Source organism: Muntiacus reevesi, chromosome 2 (assembly GCF_963930625.1).
Source record: "Muntiacus reevesi chromosome 2, mMunRee1.1, whole genome shotgun sequence".
Classification (NCBI taxonomy): Eukaryota; Metazoa; Chordata; class Mammalia; order Artiodactyla; family Cervidae; genus Muntiacus; species Muntiacus reevesi.
In genome coordinates, this window is record NC_089250.1 from 146,716,915 (window position 1) to 146,735,218 (window position 18,304).

Sequence of the window (18,304 nt, forward strand, 5' to 3'; positions counted from 1 at the left end):
CACAAGATCTGGGGAGCTTCTAAAGAACATGGATGCCCGAGCCCCGTCCCCAGAGAGGCTGATTTAATTGGTCTCAGCTATTTTTTTTTTTTAAGACCCCTGCCCTACAACCTGTGGTTCTCACACAGAGCCAGGGTGAGAAACACTGCTTATATCTTGGGGTCTTTCCCTCCGAGGGGCTCCATCCAACCGAGGGCAGGGGGCGATGTTGGGGAAAGAAATCTACCTCCCCTGCCAATTTTCTCCCCTGAGGTGAGGACCCTGCAGTCCCTGCTCAGCCCTTTGGAGAAGCAGGAGGGACCCTGTCCCAGCTGAGGCCTGCCACATGGCTATGCACACGCACTGCCCCAGGCCCCTCCAAAGCCAGGATTGGGTTTCAGGCCGAAATGCAACCAACAGCTGGGCAGCAGGGCCGGCCTGGCTCTGCACTCAGATGGGGCCAGCCTCCGTGCCTGCCCCTGCCAGCCGGACAGAGGCAGCGCTGGGCACAGGGCTGGCAGAGACCACTTTCCACTGTGTCCCCAGAGGGGAGGGGGGGTGCTGGCAGGGCACCCCGCACAAAAAGGGCCAGTCCCTAGCCTGTGGGACACAGAGGCTCCCTTGCCAGTGTGTGGGAGAGGAAAACTCAAGGTACGAAGAGAAGATGGGAGTTCTCCAGCTGGTTGGAGAGCTCCAAAGCCCCAAGAGCCCAGATGATGCCGACCATCAACAGCAAGCCTTCCTCAGTGCCCACTCGGGATGCCCACCATCACAGATCACATTGCTGTCTCAGAGGAGCCTCAGAAGGACCCAAGAGTAGGCGCGTGTTAGCGTCCCATTTCACACACATGCAGACTAAGGCTCATGAGGCAATTTTCTCGAGGTCACACAGCTGGGATTGAACCCCTGGGCCTACCTGACACTGCTCATGTCCTGACTTCTGCCCTCCACGTGCCACTGCTTCCGAGGAGAGCCCCTGCCTCATCTGACCTGAACATGCTTGGGCAAATAGTCAGTGCTTACTGAATGTGAGTAAACTCATGGGAGAGAGTGAAGGACAGTGAAGCTTAGTGTGCTGCTGTTCATGGGGTCGCAAAGAGTCAGACACGACTTGGCGAACAACAACAATGGAGACTGGAGTGTGGGTTTCTTCTCGACTGCAGTACCTACTGACCAGACCCACAGGGCCCACTGAGGGTAGGGACTCTGTAACTGTTGGGTGGAATGAATGAATGAATGAGCAGATGGATGAACAAGGTGATTTAGCAGCTTGCTTTGAGCCAATACAGATACACCAAGCAGGGCCTCACCTCCAAAATTTGGGGAAACTACAAATTCTGGAAGGCAGAAAAGGGGAGATGGGGAATTAGAGGAGGGAGAAGTGAGGAGTGATGGGGTTGAGGCCAAAAGCTGTTTGAGAGGGTAAGCAGGGTCCCGGGGAATGGAGAGACTCACTTTAATCCAAGCCAAGTAAATCTGAGGCAAGCTTTCAGAGGGGGAAAATCCACATGCTGCTCCCACCTCCACCCCACCCCCTGGAAAACTGGCCTGAGCTTTCTGAAGACTGGACACTCTGGGACACAGGTAGAAAAGTTAAGAAAATGTTCTCCAGGCATTTCAGAGCACAGAAGACAGGCAGTGGCCCGCAGGTTAGGGGCCAGACAGATGGACACACAGACAGACACTCTGTCTTCCTGGCTGCCCCCCCAACCCCCCAGCACACGCAAGCCCCCTGCTCACTCTCTCTGGCATCTGCCTCTTAGGGTGTTGCCTCTTTGGGCTGCCTGGGCGGGCGTGAGCTGGGAGCAGGTATCCGGATGAGAAACCACTCGGCAGGCGGGCCTCTGGGTGATGTCATCCTACAGAGGCCGCTCTGGATCGCCTCCCAGCCCAGGCCTGGAAAATCAGGGGCTGAGGGAGTCAGCCCGAGGGAGGGGGAGATGCAGTGGAGGGAGCCTCCTGTCTTCAGATAGGAAGAGTTTGGCGGAGGCATGGAGAAGGGGAGTGCTCCTTTTAGAGAGAAGAGCCCCTCCCGGATTGGAAGGGGACTTTTCGCCAGCATCTCCTCCTCCATCTCATTTTCGTGCCTTTCTCAGAGCCCCTGGTTGGATCTGCTGAGGCTCTGGCAGTTCCCCAGAGCCTTGCCCCACGCCTGCCTCACACCTGCATTCCTCCCGCTACCACCTGGAGGGACCCCTGGCTCCTGCCTGATCTGGCTGCCGACGTTAAGGCTTCTACACGAGGCTTTTGCCAAATCAAGTCCACTGCTCCCACACCTTCAGTGGGTCCCTGCTGACGAAAGAAGAAACGCTACATTCAAGCTCAGTCTTTCTTGACAACCTGAGTTCCCCAAGTTCCCTGACACACAACTCCTCTGACCCAGGCAAAATTCAACACAGCACACTATTCTAGGCAGGTTCTTATACCCAAGCCTCTGCTCCAACTATGCCCCTTGCCTGGAATGCCTTCCCCTTTACCACCTCCAATTCTACCTGCCCCTCCAGCAGCCCCCCAATCACACAGCCATAGTGCACTGGATTTTCTTGTGGGGCACTGCTCCCCAACTAGACCATGTGGTTTAGACAAGAGTCGCCCTGATGAGGGCAGACAGACACCCCAGGATTGGGGCCATGGGACACGGCACTGGACACAGTAATGGTCTGAGAGCCTGATGCAGAAGCATCCACCTGGAGTCTGAGGGTCTGAGGTCTGGTCCTGATTTGTCCTTATAATTAACAGCTCTGTGACCCTGCAGAGGACACTTAACCTCTCTGAGCTTTACCTTCCTTATCCATAAACAGGAACAACAACAGTACCTACTCTGTGCGGTTGTTCTGAGCATGGTATGAAGTGACAGGGTTAATACCCTATGTAAACTGTAGACGGTGTTTATAAAGCAAACAGGAAATGGGAGATTTAGGGAGGAAGGGAAGGGCTTAGGTTCTCTGAAGCCTTGAAACCAGCAGGTAGGTTAGGGCAAGGGTCATGGGCGCCAGGAGAAGTGGCCACGGCTCTGTCCTTTCTCAGACCTCATCTCCTGGCAGGCAGTGGGCATTTGCCAGCTGGGCCCACTCATGGGTGAGTGCCCGCCTAAGCAGCGCAAGGCCCCTTATCTACAAGGGTCCCCAGCATCAACCCCTTACCCCTGAATTTCCTGTCTCATTGAGCTTGCCAACATTCCAGATGGGGAAACCAAGGCCGCCCCAGAGAGACCTGGCGACTCGCCCAAGACTCCAGCCCTGGACCCCCAGTCTGGCTGGTTTCTCCTGGCCCATGTGACCTCCCCTCATCCTCTCTCTCCAAACAGCTGGGCTCATCCTGAGAAGCCAAGTCCTACAGTGGCCCCACCCCCCGCTCCCCACGCTATTCATGACCCCCCAAACCCTGGGCGTCCCACCAAGGTCCCTTCAGTCCCTCACAACGGATTCCTCCCAAGCCGGCCTCCGCCTGCTGGCCTCTCCATAGGCCCTCGGGCAGCCAGGCTATACGTTTGGTGAATAAAATGTATTGTTGTGGGCCAAGTGGGCTCTGGCTCACTGGCTCAGGAGAGGGGAAAAAGGGCCGGGAGCCCAGTGATTAGCTCAGGCCGAGGCCCTTGTCACAGGCGACACCAGAAGAATGGCTGTAAGGGGCCTGGGACAGGCAAGGGGTCCTCTACCTGCTGCCTCCTCCGTCCCCAACCCCACCAGGATGTTCACTTCCTCTTCCCAGCCTACAGCTGAGTGAGGATGGGGCTGGCCCAGCCCCTTCCCTCTGACCTCTGACCTTTCTGTTTTGGGCCCCAAACCCGAGCCTCACCTGTGCTCTCAGGTTTGGGCTTGGAAGGAGGGCCAGGTGGCACTCAGAAATGGGGAGGCTTCTAGAAGACCTTTCTGGAAATCCCCATCCCCACCTGACACCACCCCCATCTCATAGCTGAGAACACTGCTCTCTAGGGTTTTCTGCCATCGTCCAGTAAGACAAAGGCAAAAAGCAAGCCTCTGACCCTGGGCCTGGCCCCACCTGGATACAGGGCACAAGCCCAAGTCCCTGAGGGCCATCGGTGGCCAGGCAGCCCCAGGTTTGGAAGGTCCCCGAGACCAGAGGCAGGTCCAAACTCTGGATCCCTGAAGCACAGGGGCTGTGACTTCATCACAGTTACAGGACTCCCCACCCCCCTCACCGGCCACTGTCTCAGCTGGGGTGTGGGGACTCCAGCTCTCTGCCTGGGGTTAACAGCCTGGCGGGAGGCTCATCACCTTCAGCAGGCCCACCTCACACGGGTGGATGGGGATGGCAGTCTCAGCTCCGCCTGGATGCTTTCTGTGTGCCAGCTCTGGGGAGATGCTGCTGAATCCACTTAGGGCGGCTGGAGAGGTTACGTAACCCGAGACCCGGACGCGGCAGAGCCGGGATGTAAACCCACACATTCCGGGTCCAGGGAGCATCTGCTTCCACACTGTGCTGTGTGGTCATTGCCCCTCAAAGGGCTCCAAGTGGATCTGGGACCTAAAAAATGGGTCGACGGGAAGGCAGAGGGGAAGGCCAGCAGAAAGGACAAGAGCAGGCTGAGGAGACGCCAGCATGCTGACAAAGAGCTGCTACACATCACAGGGAAGCAGGCAGAACGTGGGAAGCAGGCAGAACGTGGCCGGCGGGCACCGGCTCCCACGCCCACACACGGGGACACACATGTTCACACGCATGCGCTCACATGTACACCAGGCGGTACCTGTCAGTTCCTTCTTGGGAGACTCAGCCCAGCCGGAGAGCCACACTTCCGAGTCCCCCCGAGAGCAAGCAGCAGCAGGAAAGGAGAGAATCAGAGGAGGAGAGAGAACCGTTAGGCAGGCAGGAGGTCCACCGGCGAGTGGCTGCAGGCGCCGCATTGGGCCGGCGGCGGAAGGCGGGGGAGGGGAGGGGAGTGATTTCCTGGCCCTGGGACGGCTGCTGGGCGTGGGCCGGAGTGATTACAGAGGCGCTGGGACACTGCCGGCCAGGACGGGGATAATGAGGTGTCTGCAAAACGCAGGAATCCTCTGGAGCACAGAGAATCCTCCACAATCCCAGCCTGGAATAGGGCCCGTGGGTTATCACTGCCCTGGAGAAGGCAGCCTGGACCTTCCTCTCTGGCCACGTGGGTGGCTGGCCTCACAGGGCCTGGTGGCTCCAGGGATCCTCACCAGGCCAGCAGGCTCAGTAGGCTGGGCCTGGAGCTTTAGCCATCAGGGCTGGAGAGCCCAAGCCCAGCCTCCAGCCTCTGGGCACTGCACCACTTGGGCCTCCATGTCTTGTCCAGCCCTTGCCCAAGCCCTGGTGGCTTAGATGGGAAAGAATTTGCCTGCAATGCAGGAGACCCGGGTTCAATTCCTGGGCCAGGAAGATCCCTTGAAGTAGGAAATGGCAACCCACTCCAGTATGCTTGCCTGGAGAATTCTATGGACAGAGGAGTCTGGTGGGCTACAGTTCATGGGGCCAAAAAGAGTCGGACAAGACTGAGCGACTTCACTTTCTTTCACTTTAGAAGACAGGCCCTGGCAGAATGGAAGGAAGCTTCATTTTAAAAAGTCCCAACTGCCCCACCCCCCAACTCCAACTCAGAAGAATGGGGACCTTTAGAGACCAGAAAAAATGAGGGCTCTTGTCCAGGCTCAGACAGTCATGTGGGATCTGGGCCTCAGTTTCCTCATCTGTCAGATGAGGTTAAAAGTCATCCTCCTACCAAGAGGAACAAAATCAAAGCATCTAAAATAACTTAAGATCATGAGATGTGAAATAGTAACATTATGAGACAAAAAGTTCCTGGCCTAATCAATGGTGTGAACATTTCTAGACTATCAGAGGGTCAGCGCATAAAGCTGACAGTTTACCTATAGGGTACAGTGGCTTGTTTACACCCGAGAGTCCTTGAGCTGGGTAGGCCTCATTTTGCACGGGTGGAATCTGAGCTCAGACAGGGGAAGGAACTGGCCTAAGTTCCAATGAGGCCACAGTAGTAGAGCAGAAATGGAACCAAGTCTGGGACACCCCAGCTGGTGCGTCCTCTGCTGAACTGCTCACTGCTTCCAAGCAAGAATAGCATTGGACACAGTGGCTGCAGTGGGAAGGAAATGTGGAGATGCAAGTCTGAGAGGCAAAGCCTTGGACTGCTTGCCCAGCGCCAGCCAGGAGAGCAACCTGACAGATGGAAGTAATAGTCATTGCAGCAGTGACACGGATCAGCACTGACTGTACACCAGGCATTGTGCTGAGCACTCTACATATAGTAACTCATCTATTTTTCACACTAAATCTACAACAATAAGGAATTCCCTCTATTGTGCAAATGAAGAAAATGAACCAGAGAGGTTAAGTAACTTGGCCCAAGGTCACACAGCTAGTACAGTGTCCATCTCTTGTGGGGAAACAGGTTCAGGCTTCAGTTTGTAGCTATTCACCATTTAAAGCCCCTGACTTTCCCTCGCTCAACAAGCCACCTTCCAATGGCAGGTGGGCTCCCCATGTAGACCTGGGAGCCTGACCCTTCCAGAGCTCACTGTAAAACCAACAAAGTGGGACTCTACTGGGGCGGTCTCTGGAGTCTGTCTGAATTTAAATCTAGGCTCTGCCCCTTTGATAGAGTTACTTAACCTCTCTGAACCTCTTCCCTGGGCATATCCCATGAGCTTGGTTCGGTCAGCTTTGGGGGAGCAGGAAAGTCAGACTCCTGGAGCTATGAGGATGAGGACCAGGTGGCAATAAGATACTAGATGCACCGACAAGATGCTGGCACCCAGAGTTGCCTACCCGTGTCAGCTGGAACTGGGGGGAGCGGACGCTGGGGGACTACACCCCCAGACGAGCACCCTGCAGCCAGAGTCTCTCACTGGGCCTAGCAGTCAGAAGCTTCCTGGGATAGCAGGAACCCGGCAGGCCCAGGTTTCACACTCTGGTAGGGCCATGACAAGACAGATACACTCCAAGGCTTGAGGCTTTCAACTGCTGTAGCTGAGTGGGTCCGAGTTCAGAACGTGGGGCTTCACTGTCTGGAGCCAGATCTTGCTGGGCTATGACTTCTTGCTGCTGTGCCCCAGATAAGGCCCAGTGGGCTGCCACCCAGTAAGGCTACCCTCACCCCCTTGGGGCAAGTCTAGTTCCAGGCCCTTCCCAGCGCCATCCAGCCCCACTCAGCCCTGGGGGAGCCAGCTAACAGGTTGCCCACACCTCTCTCCATCTCTGCTGGCTTCACTACTTTGTGCACTTTCCTTCGGGTTCTTCAGAAGGAAATGTCTGGGAAGTGCTAATGTCTGTCAGTGAGCCGAGGGAAATCATTTGGCCTGAGCCTGGTGAACCCAGGAAGACGTGTTCTGCTAAAACAGGTGGTCGACAGACTTTCTGCAAAGGGCCAGAGAGTCAGTATTTGAGGCTTTGTGGGCCACGTGGTCTCTGTTGAGACGACTCACCTCTGATGTTACAATCTGTAGAGGAAAGAGTGAGCCGTGTGCCAATAAAGCTTTATTTACAAAATCACATGGTGAGCTGGGCTTGGTCTGTGGGCAGTGATTTGCCAACCCCTACGCTAGGAGATGAGGTTGTCAGAGAAGGAGAGCTGTTCCAAACCTCCAGGAGACAGAAGTGGGTGCTGCTGTGGACTAAAAACTCACAAGGGCTTTGCCACTTGGTTGATCTTTTTTCAATCATCATCTTGAAGAGTCCGATGCCCTTCTAGGCCTCTGGGGCATGGGCATCTGGAACCAGTGGACAGGAAGAGGTCCCTTGGCCTCTGGAAACGGAGCCCCCACGCCTAAACGTGGAACAACCCGAGCTCATGCCCACCCCCCCTCCCCCCTCAATAAGCAGGCCTTTCCTCTTTCCAAAGGAAAATGGGAAGCAGACCAGAAACGAGCCTGTGTTTAAAAAAAAAAAGAAAGTCTTTTAAAAACGTGATTTATTTCCCAGTCCCCGATATCCACAGAATTAATCCAGTTCCGCGGCTCCCACCCCAAATCCCACCCGCCTTTGCGGTGCCTTCTCTCCAGCCCACCAGAGCAAGCCCTCTCCCAGGGCGGGAAGGACGCCCCCACCTCCCACCTCATTACAATGAACAGAGGAGGAGAGGCCCCTGGCTCACAAACCCTGGCCCCCCAGCCAGGAGGTAGACATGGCTGCTGGCTCAAGGCTGGGAAAATGGCGAGATGAAGGGACAGGGTGAAGGAGCAAGAGGCAGGCGCAGCCAAATGAGCAGCTGCGAGTGACATGAACCAACTGCTTCCTGTCCTCCCTGCTGTCTCTACTCCCCATCTCTGGTGACAGACCAAGGGCCCTAAGAGCAGAGTCACGGGGCCTGGTGGAAAGCACGGGGCATGTAACTGGGAATCTGCACAGCTGGTTTTGCTGGCTGTGTGACCTTGGGCAAGTGGCCTGACTTCTCTGAGCTAATCTGTAAAATCAGGCATTTGGGGCCCACCGATCTCCAAGATACTGGTTTCATGTTCTAAGCTCTTCCAGTAGAAACCTGCTAGTCTCCATAACACAAGTGCACCACAGCTGAAACAAATCTTTCCAGAGAATCAGACTGCCTTTCCTGGGAAAACCACTTGAACACATGCTCAATATATGAAACTCAAATGAAGTAGGCCAACAGTTCAGGAGGCACATAAGACAAAGAGGAACTGGAGCAAGAATTTTTTAAAAAAATCTTGGTTCTTGCGCTTTCTCTGCCACTTTAGCTCACTGATTCTGGGCATTTAGCAAATCTCCAAGCCCCCTTTCCTTCTGTGAAATGGTGATAAAAATATCTACTTCATCTTTTTTTTCCAGGGTTGCTTTAAGAGCAAAGTGGCCTAGTGCTCGTGAAAGGTTTCGGAGCAGGAGGAATTAGGCCTCTGGATACAGAAGGGGAGTGGGTGACAGGGACAAAGAGGGTGATGAAAGCAGTGTGTGCCTGGGAGACAGGAAACATGGAAGACAGGGTCCCTCCTGAGGTCACCCCACAGGAGGTGGGGTCCCTGCTACAGTCATTCCTCCTGGCTTACTGGCAGCAAGAATCCAGGCCCAGAGGAAATCAGGGGTCAGCAAGTCCTGACACTTAGGTGCTGAACCTAACTTGGGTCAAGTCCAGGTGGTTATGAGAAGTCAAAGAACAATACCACAGGGGCCCCCGACTTTAAGGATGTTCCCCTCAAACACATATATACGCCCATGGACTACATTTTAAACACCTGGGTAGACTTCGGTTAGGAGAGGGACTCCTATTGGTTTGTAATCAGGTTTCTTTTAATGTTGAGTAACTCCAGAGCAGGGAGATTTGGGTTCAATTTAACCAAATCTAGTCTCCAACCATGCTTCCAGGAATTCTCCCCTGGTGTAGAGCAAGTTCCACCCATCCAAACTAATAAATCCAGAGTGGGCTGTGAGCCCAGGTGGGAGAGACAGAACAGCCAACACCATAAACTCCTCGGAGAATGAAAGCAGACCAAGGGTTCAGGGGGACCAGGGCAGGGTCACCCGCCTTATCGGCTTACATGGCCCCCGCCCTGGGCTCCTGGGATGGGAGGAGGAGCTGGACCCCTGCCAGGAGTGAGTGCTCCACTGTCTTCTCTATGTCCTTCCATTCTTCAGTATCTCAGCGTACTTGAACACTCAAGACTTCTCTCTTCGGGAATTCAATTGTTCTTACCTCACTGCAACCCCGAATGGATTTCTCTGTAGTATTCGAGTCTTTTCTCTGCTTTCGTACAAGGGAACTATACATTGGGCTAGGTTTCTAAAGTTTCCTACGGACGCCACGTGCTTCTTTTCCCTTTTTGACTAGGCCACCAGGGAACTCAGTCACTGCTTTCAGGCCATCAACTAATTGTCCTGAGTCGCTCAGTCAGGTCCGACTCTTTATGACCCTTAGGACTGGAGCCCACCAGGCTCCTCTGTCCATGGGATTTCCCAGGCAAGAATACTGGAGCGGGTTGCCATTTCCTTCTCCAGGGGATCTTCCTGACCCAGGGATTGAACCCGGGTCCCCTGTATCTCCTGTATTGCAGGCAGACTCTTTACTCTCTGAGCCATACCAACCCTGTAATTTAATAGTAGAAGGAGAAGGAACTACTTTTTCACTAGGAGACCATATATCCCTGTTGCAGGCAGTGTTCTGTCGTAGGCATGAAGTAACTCAAATGTTTACCAGAGCCCTCCAGGGGTAACGGGCCTTCACAAAGAAACAGCAACTTGACCTACATGATATATGGGGCCTGAAATAGGTCATCATGCTCAGAGCAGCGGAAACAGGCACGACAGTGTAAGTTGCATGAATGGCATCCGGAAAAAGCATGGCATGAATTAAGATGGCCAAGACAGAGAACAAGTAATAGCTCAAACATGACTTCCAGTCCAAAGTCACAAAGGTACAAGCTGGGGACAGTTTTGTGTAAGGTGTGTGAGCTGCTGCCCACAGGGGGTACCTTTCTGCAGCTTGTTCCAGGGTGAGCAGCAGCCTCCAGCTCGTCGTCAGTGCTTAACGGTATGAAAATATCACACCCTTGGACTGGAGGGGTAAGGGATCAGTGCTGCTACAGGGAGGCCCAGCCCCTTGGCTGTGCCTCTGATGCTCGTAACCTCTGAGGCCGGGCTGGTTTCAGGGCGGTATGACGTGCGACCTGCCCTGTGCTTGGTTTAACACTCTTCTCTCCCCAGTTTGAGATGTTTAATAATTTACGAACAAGAGGCCCCATAAATTATGTAGCTGGTCCTGCCCAAGGTCTGAGGGTTTTGAGCCAAAGAATTCTGAAGTAAACAAACAAGGCTGGAAGGAGCATGTAGGGACTTAGGACCAGAGAGAAGAAGAGTGCCTAAAATCACGCAACAAGTGAGTGGCAGGGCTGAGGCTAGAAAAACACACTACTTCCCACTTCTTTAACTTGCAAGCTAGGTAACAGGCTGACCATTTGACGGGCACTATCTAATTTAATCCTGTACTTCACAATCTGTACTTCACAGACACAGAAAGTGAGGCTCAAGAAAGTTAAGGTTTTTCCCAAAGCCCCACAGCAAGGAAGTGATGGGTCGGACTGGAGCCCAGGCAAGCTGGCAGGAATGGGGAACAAAGGGATCTAAAAATGGGGGACCTCATTCTCTGGTTCCCCCCCTCCCCCCACCACCACGGCCATTGGCCAAGGGAGGCTCATTTATTTCTGTTGGGCTTCCCTTGGTAAACACAGCCACATCCCTCTCATTTTGCTCTCCTTCCCTGGGACCTGCCTTTCCCAGAATCCAGAGTCCATGTGGGGGCAGCCCAGCCTGGGGCAGGAATGCACTACTAACCCGCTGGCCACCGAGCCAGGCGGTCAGAGAACAGTCAGTCTCCCAGCTCAGGTGGGGAGTGGGGTGGGGGTGGGGGGGTGCTGGAGCCACTCCAGAGCCCCTTGGGGACTAAGTCCAAGGACACCCACACAAAGGCCAAGGTTGGGGCCAGCAGAGAGCCCAGCCCAAGAAGGTGTGGGCAGAGAGGCCAAGGTTGCACCTCGGGAGCACTGCAGCTGCCCAGGGGGTCTGTTAGGCAGCCCTGCCTCTTCCTTCCACCCTGCTCTGAAGACCCTCAGCTTCCCAGTTCAAGACAGGTGTTGTGGTCATCAGCTGTGCTGTGGGCGGACAGAGGGGCGCTGTGTGGGGAGGTCTCCCACAGCTGCTGCCTGACCCCACGGCCGCCCCTTGGGGTGATGGCCTCCCCCCAGCTCTCTGGCCCTCACCTCTCCCCACGCCAAGGCACTGGTGTGCATGGAAGACACAAGCTCAATACTGTTCAGAGTTCCCGGATCCTATCCACCCCCCACTCCCTGGGGTGGCCTGCCTTGGTGGTCCTCCCCCACTTACTAGAATATCCCCTCTCCAGTTCTCCCATCCACCGACTCCCCCAGCCAAAGCCGGTGAGAATGAGGCAGTAGCAATAGCAGAAACAGAGGGCCAGAGATGAAGTGAGCGGCTGCTGGGTCTCCAGGCCCCTGCCCAGCAGTCCAACTGGCTCAGTCTTCACAAGAGCCTGGAAAGATGGCATAGACAGCAAGGGACCCAGGATGGACAACCCCATTTCAGGGCCACAAAAAAAATGCAATGCCTTCTTTTCTCCAGACTGGACTTCTGCCATCAAATTATCAATGAATCCACTGCCAACTATCTAATGAGTATTTACCATGTCACAGCTGGAGGTTCCTGGCTATGGCCCACTGACTCTCTAGCCTCAGGGATGGGGCCCAGATATTTACAATCAAATACACTCTTCCAGGAGTTCCTGACTACTTCAGGGGTCATGGAGGTTTGGGGGAGCCTATTTGGCTCCCTCAGCCACCTGCCTGGCACCACTGAGGCTGCCACTCAAGTGTATCATTATAGTCCCAGGCTGCCCAGACCTGACCATTGGACAGGCTAGAGCCGGACACCGCAGGCAGGGCCCCGGGAGGGGATTCATGGATGGGGGGATGATGCAGCGGGGCTGAGACCTGGAGGCCTTGCATCTGCTGGACCCCACCTCTGGAGCAGGGCTCACAGTGACATCTGGCTGGACACTGTCAGGGGAGGCTGGGGTGGGATGAGAGAGCAGGGGCTGGGAGCTGAGTTCACTTGTGGGGTTGAGGATGACCCCGTTTTCAAGGTTTGCAGGCCGCCCCCATCTTGCCCTGGGCAGGGTCTCTGTCTGGTTCACTGACTGTGTCAACTGGCTCCAGAATGTCTGGATAGTGTGGTAGTCCTATCAAGCATCTGAAGAGCAGGTGATTCTTCAAAATTTGTTACGAGTCTCTCCAACCAGAGCTGAAGTTCCTTTGGGGTCTTAACCCTCTCAGCCTCCTCATGTCACACTGAACACAGCAGGCGGTTCACAGGAAGCCCCCAGAGGCTGATGGTAGGACACCTACTCAATGCCCTCAGTCCCCAAGGTTTTGTGGGGAAAGTGAGAACAGCTGACCCCACTGCTCCAGGGCCTTTTTTGGCGCCCAGGGCCCTGCACTCCCTCTAGCCTAGGTTTTGGCTGGGGTGGCCCGAGACACATACAGGCATCCTCAGGCTGGGAAAGACCCTGAGCCTAGTTGGTGCCGGACAAGGTAACTCACGGGCAGGCCCCCCAAGCCCGGCAGAACATCCCTGGAAGCTGCAGGCTTCCAGCATCTGCTGTAAAGCCCTTCAAAGAGATTTAAAAAAATTATCCATGAGCAATATGGTCTATGGCAAGATGGATGTTGCAGGAAATGGGAGTCTGAGCAAAAACAACTGGCTTATCTATGATGTCTGGTGGGAGCAGGGCTCAGCAGAGCTCAGCACAGCCTCCCAGGGTGTGTGCCTGCAGCCTTAGGCCTCTCCTCACCCCCATCCCGCTCCTGCTCTGTGTGGGTCTGGACCAATCCCCCGAGCTTTCAGATGCCACGTAAACAGAGAAGGCTATGTGTGTGCATGCGAATGCATGCATGCTTTCTCCTTCTCTCTCTCTCTCACACACACACACACACACACACACGCACACACATAGTTTGGGAAATCCCCACATCTGGCTCTCACGTGATTGAGCTATGCCCAGGAGGCCGCAGCTGGGAGGGCCTGGAGGACAGGGGAGGGTCAGGAGTATGCAAGCTCTCTGGGGGAGCATGAAGTTAACTCTTTGGCACCACAGCTCTGGGATTCCTGGCGAAAGCCAGGGAGGAGACCGGTGCTCAGAGAGAGTGGGAAGGTGGGACCACTTCTCAGGGTCCCCCTGGTCTTCACCTGTGACTTGAAAGGGCTGCTCTTTCTTTGTCCCTGTCAACCCTGGTCAACCATCAACTGCGAGGGAGACCCAGTAGATGAAGATTCCCTCCCCAACAGAGACCCGTCTGTCAGTCAGGGATTTAATGAGCCCTTCCTAGTGCTGGGCACTTGGCTGGGTGGGTCGTGGCCCTGGAATCATATGGAAACAGGGCATGTGGTCTCTAGGAGTCTGCTGGAAGCCAGATTCTCCTAACAGGTCAGAGGGGCCTTTGATCTTTGGGGCAAGTTCTCTCCAACTCAGGCACGTATATTATTTTATAAATCAGAACTTTTTAAGCTTCAAAAGCTTTAGTGAATGAGTGACCATCTGCAGTGGTATCTCTGAAATGGCACCACCCAGAAGGTATCGGGGGACACGGAGGACGTGCCTCAATCCAGTGGAGAGGACGTGGCATGCTCACACAGCCAGCGCTGAGCCTGCCCAGATGCCTCTGCAGGCTGCTCTCCCCTCTCCTCCGGGCTGACTCATTGAAAACCTCAGGGAACCAGTGGTGGAAGGCCTCACTCGGCACCCCACCCCCAAGCAGATCTATGCCTCCCCAGGGGAGGCTCCCACCATCACTCCACCCCCCATTGTAGCACTTGGACATCACACCATAACTGCTGTTTACCTTCCCACCTCCCTGACCCAACCAGGACACAGACCTCAGGATGCCCACCTCAATATCCCTGGGTTTGGACACAGGGCCTGGCACAGAGGGGATACTGAGATGTTCACTGGACCAAATCTACACGACAGCCACGGCCAGTACCAGGGAATCAGCTCTAGGTCTGGCATGAACACCTAATCCTAGGGAGTCTGATACCAGCATCCATTGGGAAACTCACTTCTTATCAATCTAGCTAGCCCTTGAGGGTTCCCCCACCCCCACCTCTGGGAGAGCTGCCATGAGTGTCGGCGAAGCCCTGGGCTTACAGCAGAGAGGGCAACCGAGGTCACTGAAGAAGTTGAGGAAGGGGCCCTCTTACTCAGAACCCTGTGACTAAATAAATGCAAGTGAGGAACTGACAGAGGGCTCTCAGAGCCACTGGGCTCCAGGCAGGGATGGTGTGTGGCCAGGCCATGAGGACCAAGAGGCAGATAAAGAGAAACTGCCTGACCCGGACAGATCCGGGATAAGGGATGTTAAAATCTGCCCTGTTTGCAAGGTCTCCCCCAGGGGAGCTGATGCCAACAGAGACAGTCTTAATTTGGCTTCTTGTCACTAGCTGTCATCACAGCTTTGCAAGGACCTCACCCTCCTCCGGGAACAGTTAGTACCCAACCCTGACACACTGATCCAACACTCAGGGAGCCTAAGGTGGCCCAGGACCAAGGGGGAGACCCTGGATAACAGAAAAGGCAGACATCTGTGGGGGGTTTTTCCTACACCACTGTATCCACTAGCCAAATGCAACGCCAGGAGGAAGCATCTTGAAGAGGATGAGCATGGGGAAGTGAAGCGAATTTTTGACATGGCTCAGTTTTCCTGGTACAAGAATCCAGTTCTAATGTTAACAAAATCCATCTTCTTACCAGCTGCTTGGATCACATGTGTCGATGACAAGATCCAGGGGGCAAAGGAGAAAGAGTTGGGGAAAAACACTTTTTTTTCCTCACAAAAGTCTGAGTTTCGCTGAAATGCTGGAAAATTTTTCTTTGCCGCCACATTTCAGAACTGACCAATTATAAAAATGTCACGAGCCAGCTGAGTTACACACGCTACATTTCTGTTTCTAAACAAAGTAAAGTTCAGATCAGAAAAAGGTGCTAACACAATAAGCAACGCACATTTCCCCCGAATCTTTGTTTTTCCATTGACTTTGTCGTTACTGGAAATGTTGCCTCTTTTGTCACATGTTTATAAACCAAAATGCCCAAGTGGGGATCTGCTGGACCACAATGCAGGAGTCTCTTCCCCTGAAGAAGAAAACCTTGTGGAAACAAAACTGTCCTCTTAACTGCCCCCACTCCTCACCCCGGGGCCATGACCAAATCGCACCCTCCAGGAGCAGCCCCATTTAGTCAAGAGTTCACCCTGGGGGTCCAAGCCTTCTGCCCCCTCACTCTCTGCCTGCCTTGAATATGGCCATCAACCCATACGGATGACCCATCCCAAACGGAGCCCAGCCTTGATCTCGGGGTATACCTGGGGAGCCCATCAAACCTGGCTGGTGTTTCTGGGTGCCATCCCCAGAGCTGCTCATTCGGTAGATCTGGGTCTAGGAATCTGTGCTTCAACAAGCGGGCTCAGGACTCTCAGCACACCCCTGGGCCTAAGCACGTGCAGTCCCCTTCCAGACCATCTTTCCATCACCCCAGCAGGACAGATCAGCTGACAGGACTGAGGGGCAGAAAGAAGCCGAGCGAGCAGGACGGAGGGGATCAAGGCTACCTACCCGCTAGCTGCCTCACTTCCCAGGTGTGAGATGTGTACTCCCAGGATTCGAGGAGCCCTCCCCTCCGCCACCCCTGCTCCGAGTGTCCAGGCCAGTAGGGCAGTGGGACCACACTGCCTGTGGCCAGACACACACTTTCTCCATCACATTACTGCCACATAGGCTGGTGGTGGAACTGCCAAACCAATCAGCCTCCTTCATTCCCAATTAGTTGGCTTTGAACTCCAGGGGTGACATGAGACTGGGGACCCAGAGCCACACAAATAAAAACTATTTAAAAACACCAGCCCAGGCGAGATGCGCCAGAAGGCAATGCCTTCACGAGACACGTTCACTCTTGGAACAAGCTGTTGGAGGGTGCCAGGAATGTCTTGGCCATGTTCTCCAAGCAGCCTAGGCCTTTCTCCCTGAGGATGGATGGCTTGGGCAGAAAAGAAAGCTTTGGAAAAGGCTTGCTGATACACTCTCCCAGGTTTCCTTTCCAGACGTATCTCCTGCCCTCCCCCTCTTCCTAGTCCTTCATGTCTGCCAGGCTAGACAACCTCTTCTTCCCTCAAACACATCCCAGACTCAGAGTCCTTGCTCAGACCCAGCCCTTCTATCAGGAGTGTCTGCCCGCCTCTCTGCTCATGCCCACCCCTTCCATCCTCCAGCAAACATCCCCAGCCCCTCCCCTCTTGGCTGGTACCCCCTCTCCCGCTCCCGGCCCCTTCTGTTTGACTCCCGTGCATCACAACTCATCATGGCCCTCATTCATCAATGAATCCCTGAGCACATCCTGCTTTCTCAGTTGAGTTGTGACCTCCATGAGGCCAGGAACCAGTAATCACTTAGAAGAAATGAAAGCCTCCAGGGGAGGACTGAAGGCTGCTGCCATCTGCCTCTCTCCCTCTGTGGCTTGTAAGCAGGGCAGCCCGGGGTCTGAGAGAGGCTAGCCCTACTCTGCGTTCTGGGATGGGGTGGGGGGTGCATTCATCCCAGAGGCACCAGAGGCTTTACAGACCTGCTTTCTCTGCTTCACCCTGGCCCTCCTCACACCCCTGCCTCATTGCAGGATTTGTTGGGAGTGCCATAAGCAGGAAGCCAGGTTCTGCCTGCCCCTCCCCTTGGGAAGGCAGCAGCCCCTCTCTTGGTCACTTCCTCTGTCAAAGGAGGGCAGACTACCTTTTTATAGTAGTCAGAACCTACAGTCATAGATGAGCAAATACACCTTATTAAAGACCAAATTCATACAAAGAGAAATGAAGGGACACTAGTCACAGCCTGCAAAGGGACCCTTTACCTCATGAAGAATTCCTTGCGCCCAATGGATCCCCTCTATAGACACCGCGGGGTAGGGGGGTGCTCCCTTGGGGCAGGCCCTCTCCCGGGCTGTGGAGCTCCTGCCAGAGGTCTCCGGAGCCCAGTCTTGCTCTCTGTGGATCCCTTGGGTCTCAGGAAGGAACAGACTTCAGTGGAAAGAGGCTTGAATCGGAAGAACGAGATTTGAATCCTGTCCACCGGGCCAGGTGACCTTGGTGACCTGGACCTACCTCTCCTGGTCTATGAAAGGGGGATAAGACCACCCAGGTTATCGGGAAGCTGGCTAGCAACTATGAGATGGTGCACACACAGCCCTCCCACTCTGAGAGGAGTCTCTCCTGCAGGAGGTAAATGCCAAAGTCAGTAGTCCCTCCTGCTTAGGAGCCGCCTCCTACTCAGAAATGGCGTAACCCTTGGTGTCTCCTGCACCAGACACTTCCCATGTATTAATTCCTATTCAAGCCTCAGGCCGCCTGCTGAAGTGGCCATTATACCCATTTCATAGATGAGCAAACTGAGGCACAGGGAAGTTAAGGACTTGCCCAAGACCACATGGCTGGCAGAGCTGGGACACAAAACTAGGTGTTCCGGCTCCAGAGCCTGTCTTAAGTCTACAAAATATTCTGAGACTAGGTTCTGTCTCCTATGAGGCCAGGCCCTCAGCTCACAGAATGAAAATTATGCTTCAAGTCAGGTCTTTTTTTATTCTCAAATCCCCTTCCTTTCTGAATCTTTCAATAATTAAAAGAACAACAATGGCAGCTGCTATCATTGGGAGCATGCTATGTGCCACCCCCTGCTAATTCAATCCTTACCATTCATAGAGGCAGGCACTATTTTTACCCCCGTTTTCCATATGGAGGCCTGAGGTCAGAGGTCAAGCAGCTTGCCAGTCACACAGCAA

The 18,304-nt window shown here is 54.4% G+C and overlaps 1 protein-coding gene across 2 annotated transcripts in view; it reads right to left on the reverse strand.

The window, feature by feature from the left end:
* The window catches only part of SH3PXD2A (SH3 and PX domains 2A), a 248,330-nt gene that overhangs the window by 59,589 nt on the left and 170,437 nt on the right, over nucleotides 1-18,304 (reverse strand). Inside the window, exon 7 of one of the 2 annotated variants that reach the window (XM_065923260.1) lies at nucleotides 4,691-4,735. The exons of the other annotated variant lie outside the window; for it this stretch is intronic. Coding sequence (XP_065779332.1) covers nucleotides 4,691-4,735 — 45 coding nt within the window. The remainder of the gene's footprint in view (nucleotides 1-4,690; nucleotides 4,736-18,304) is intronic. 2 annotated transcript variants of the gene reach the window in all.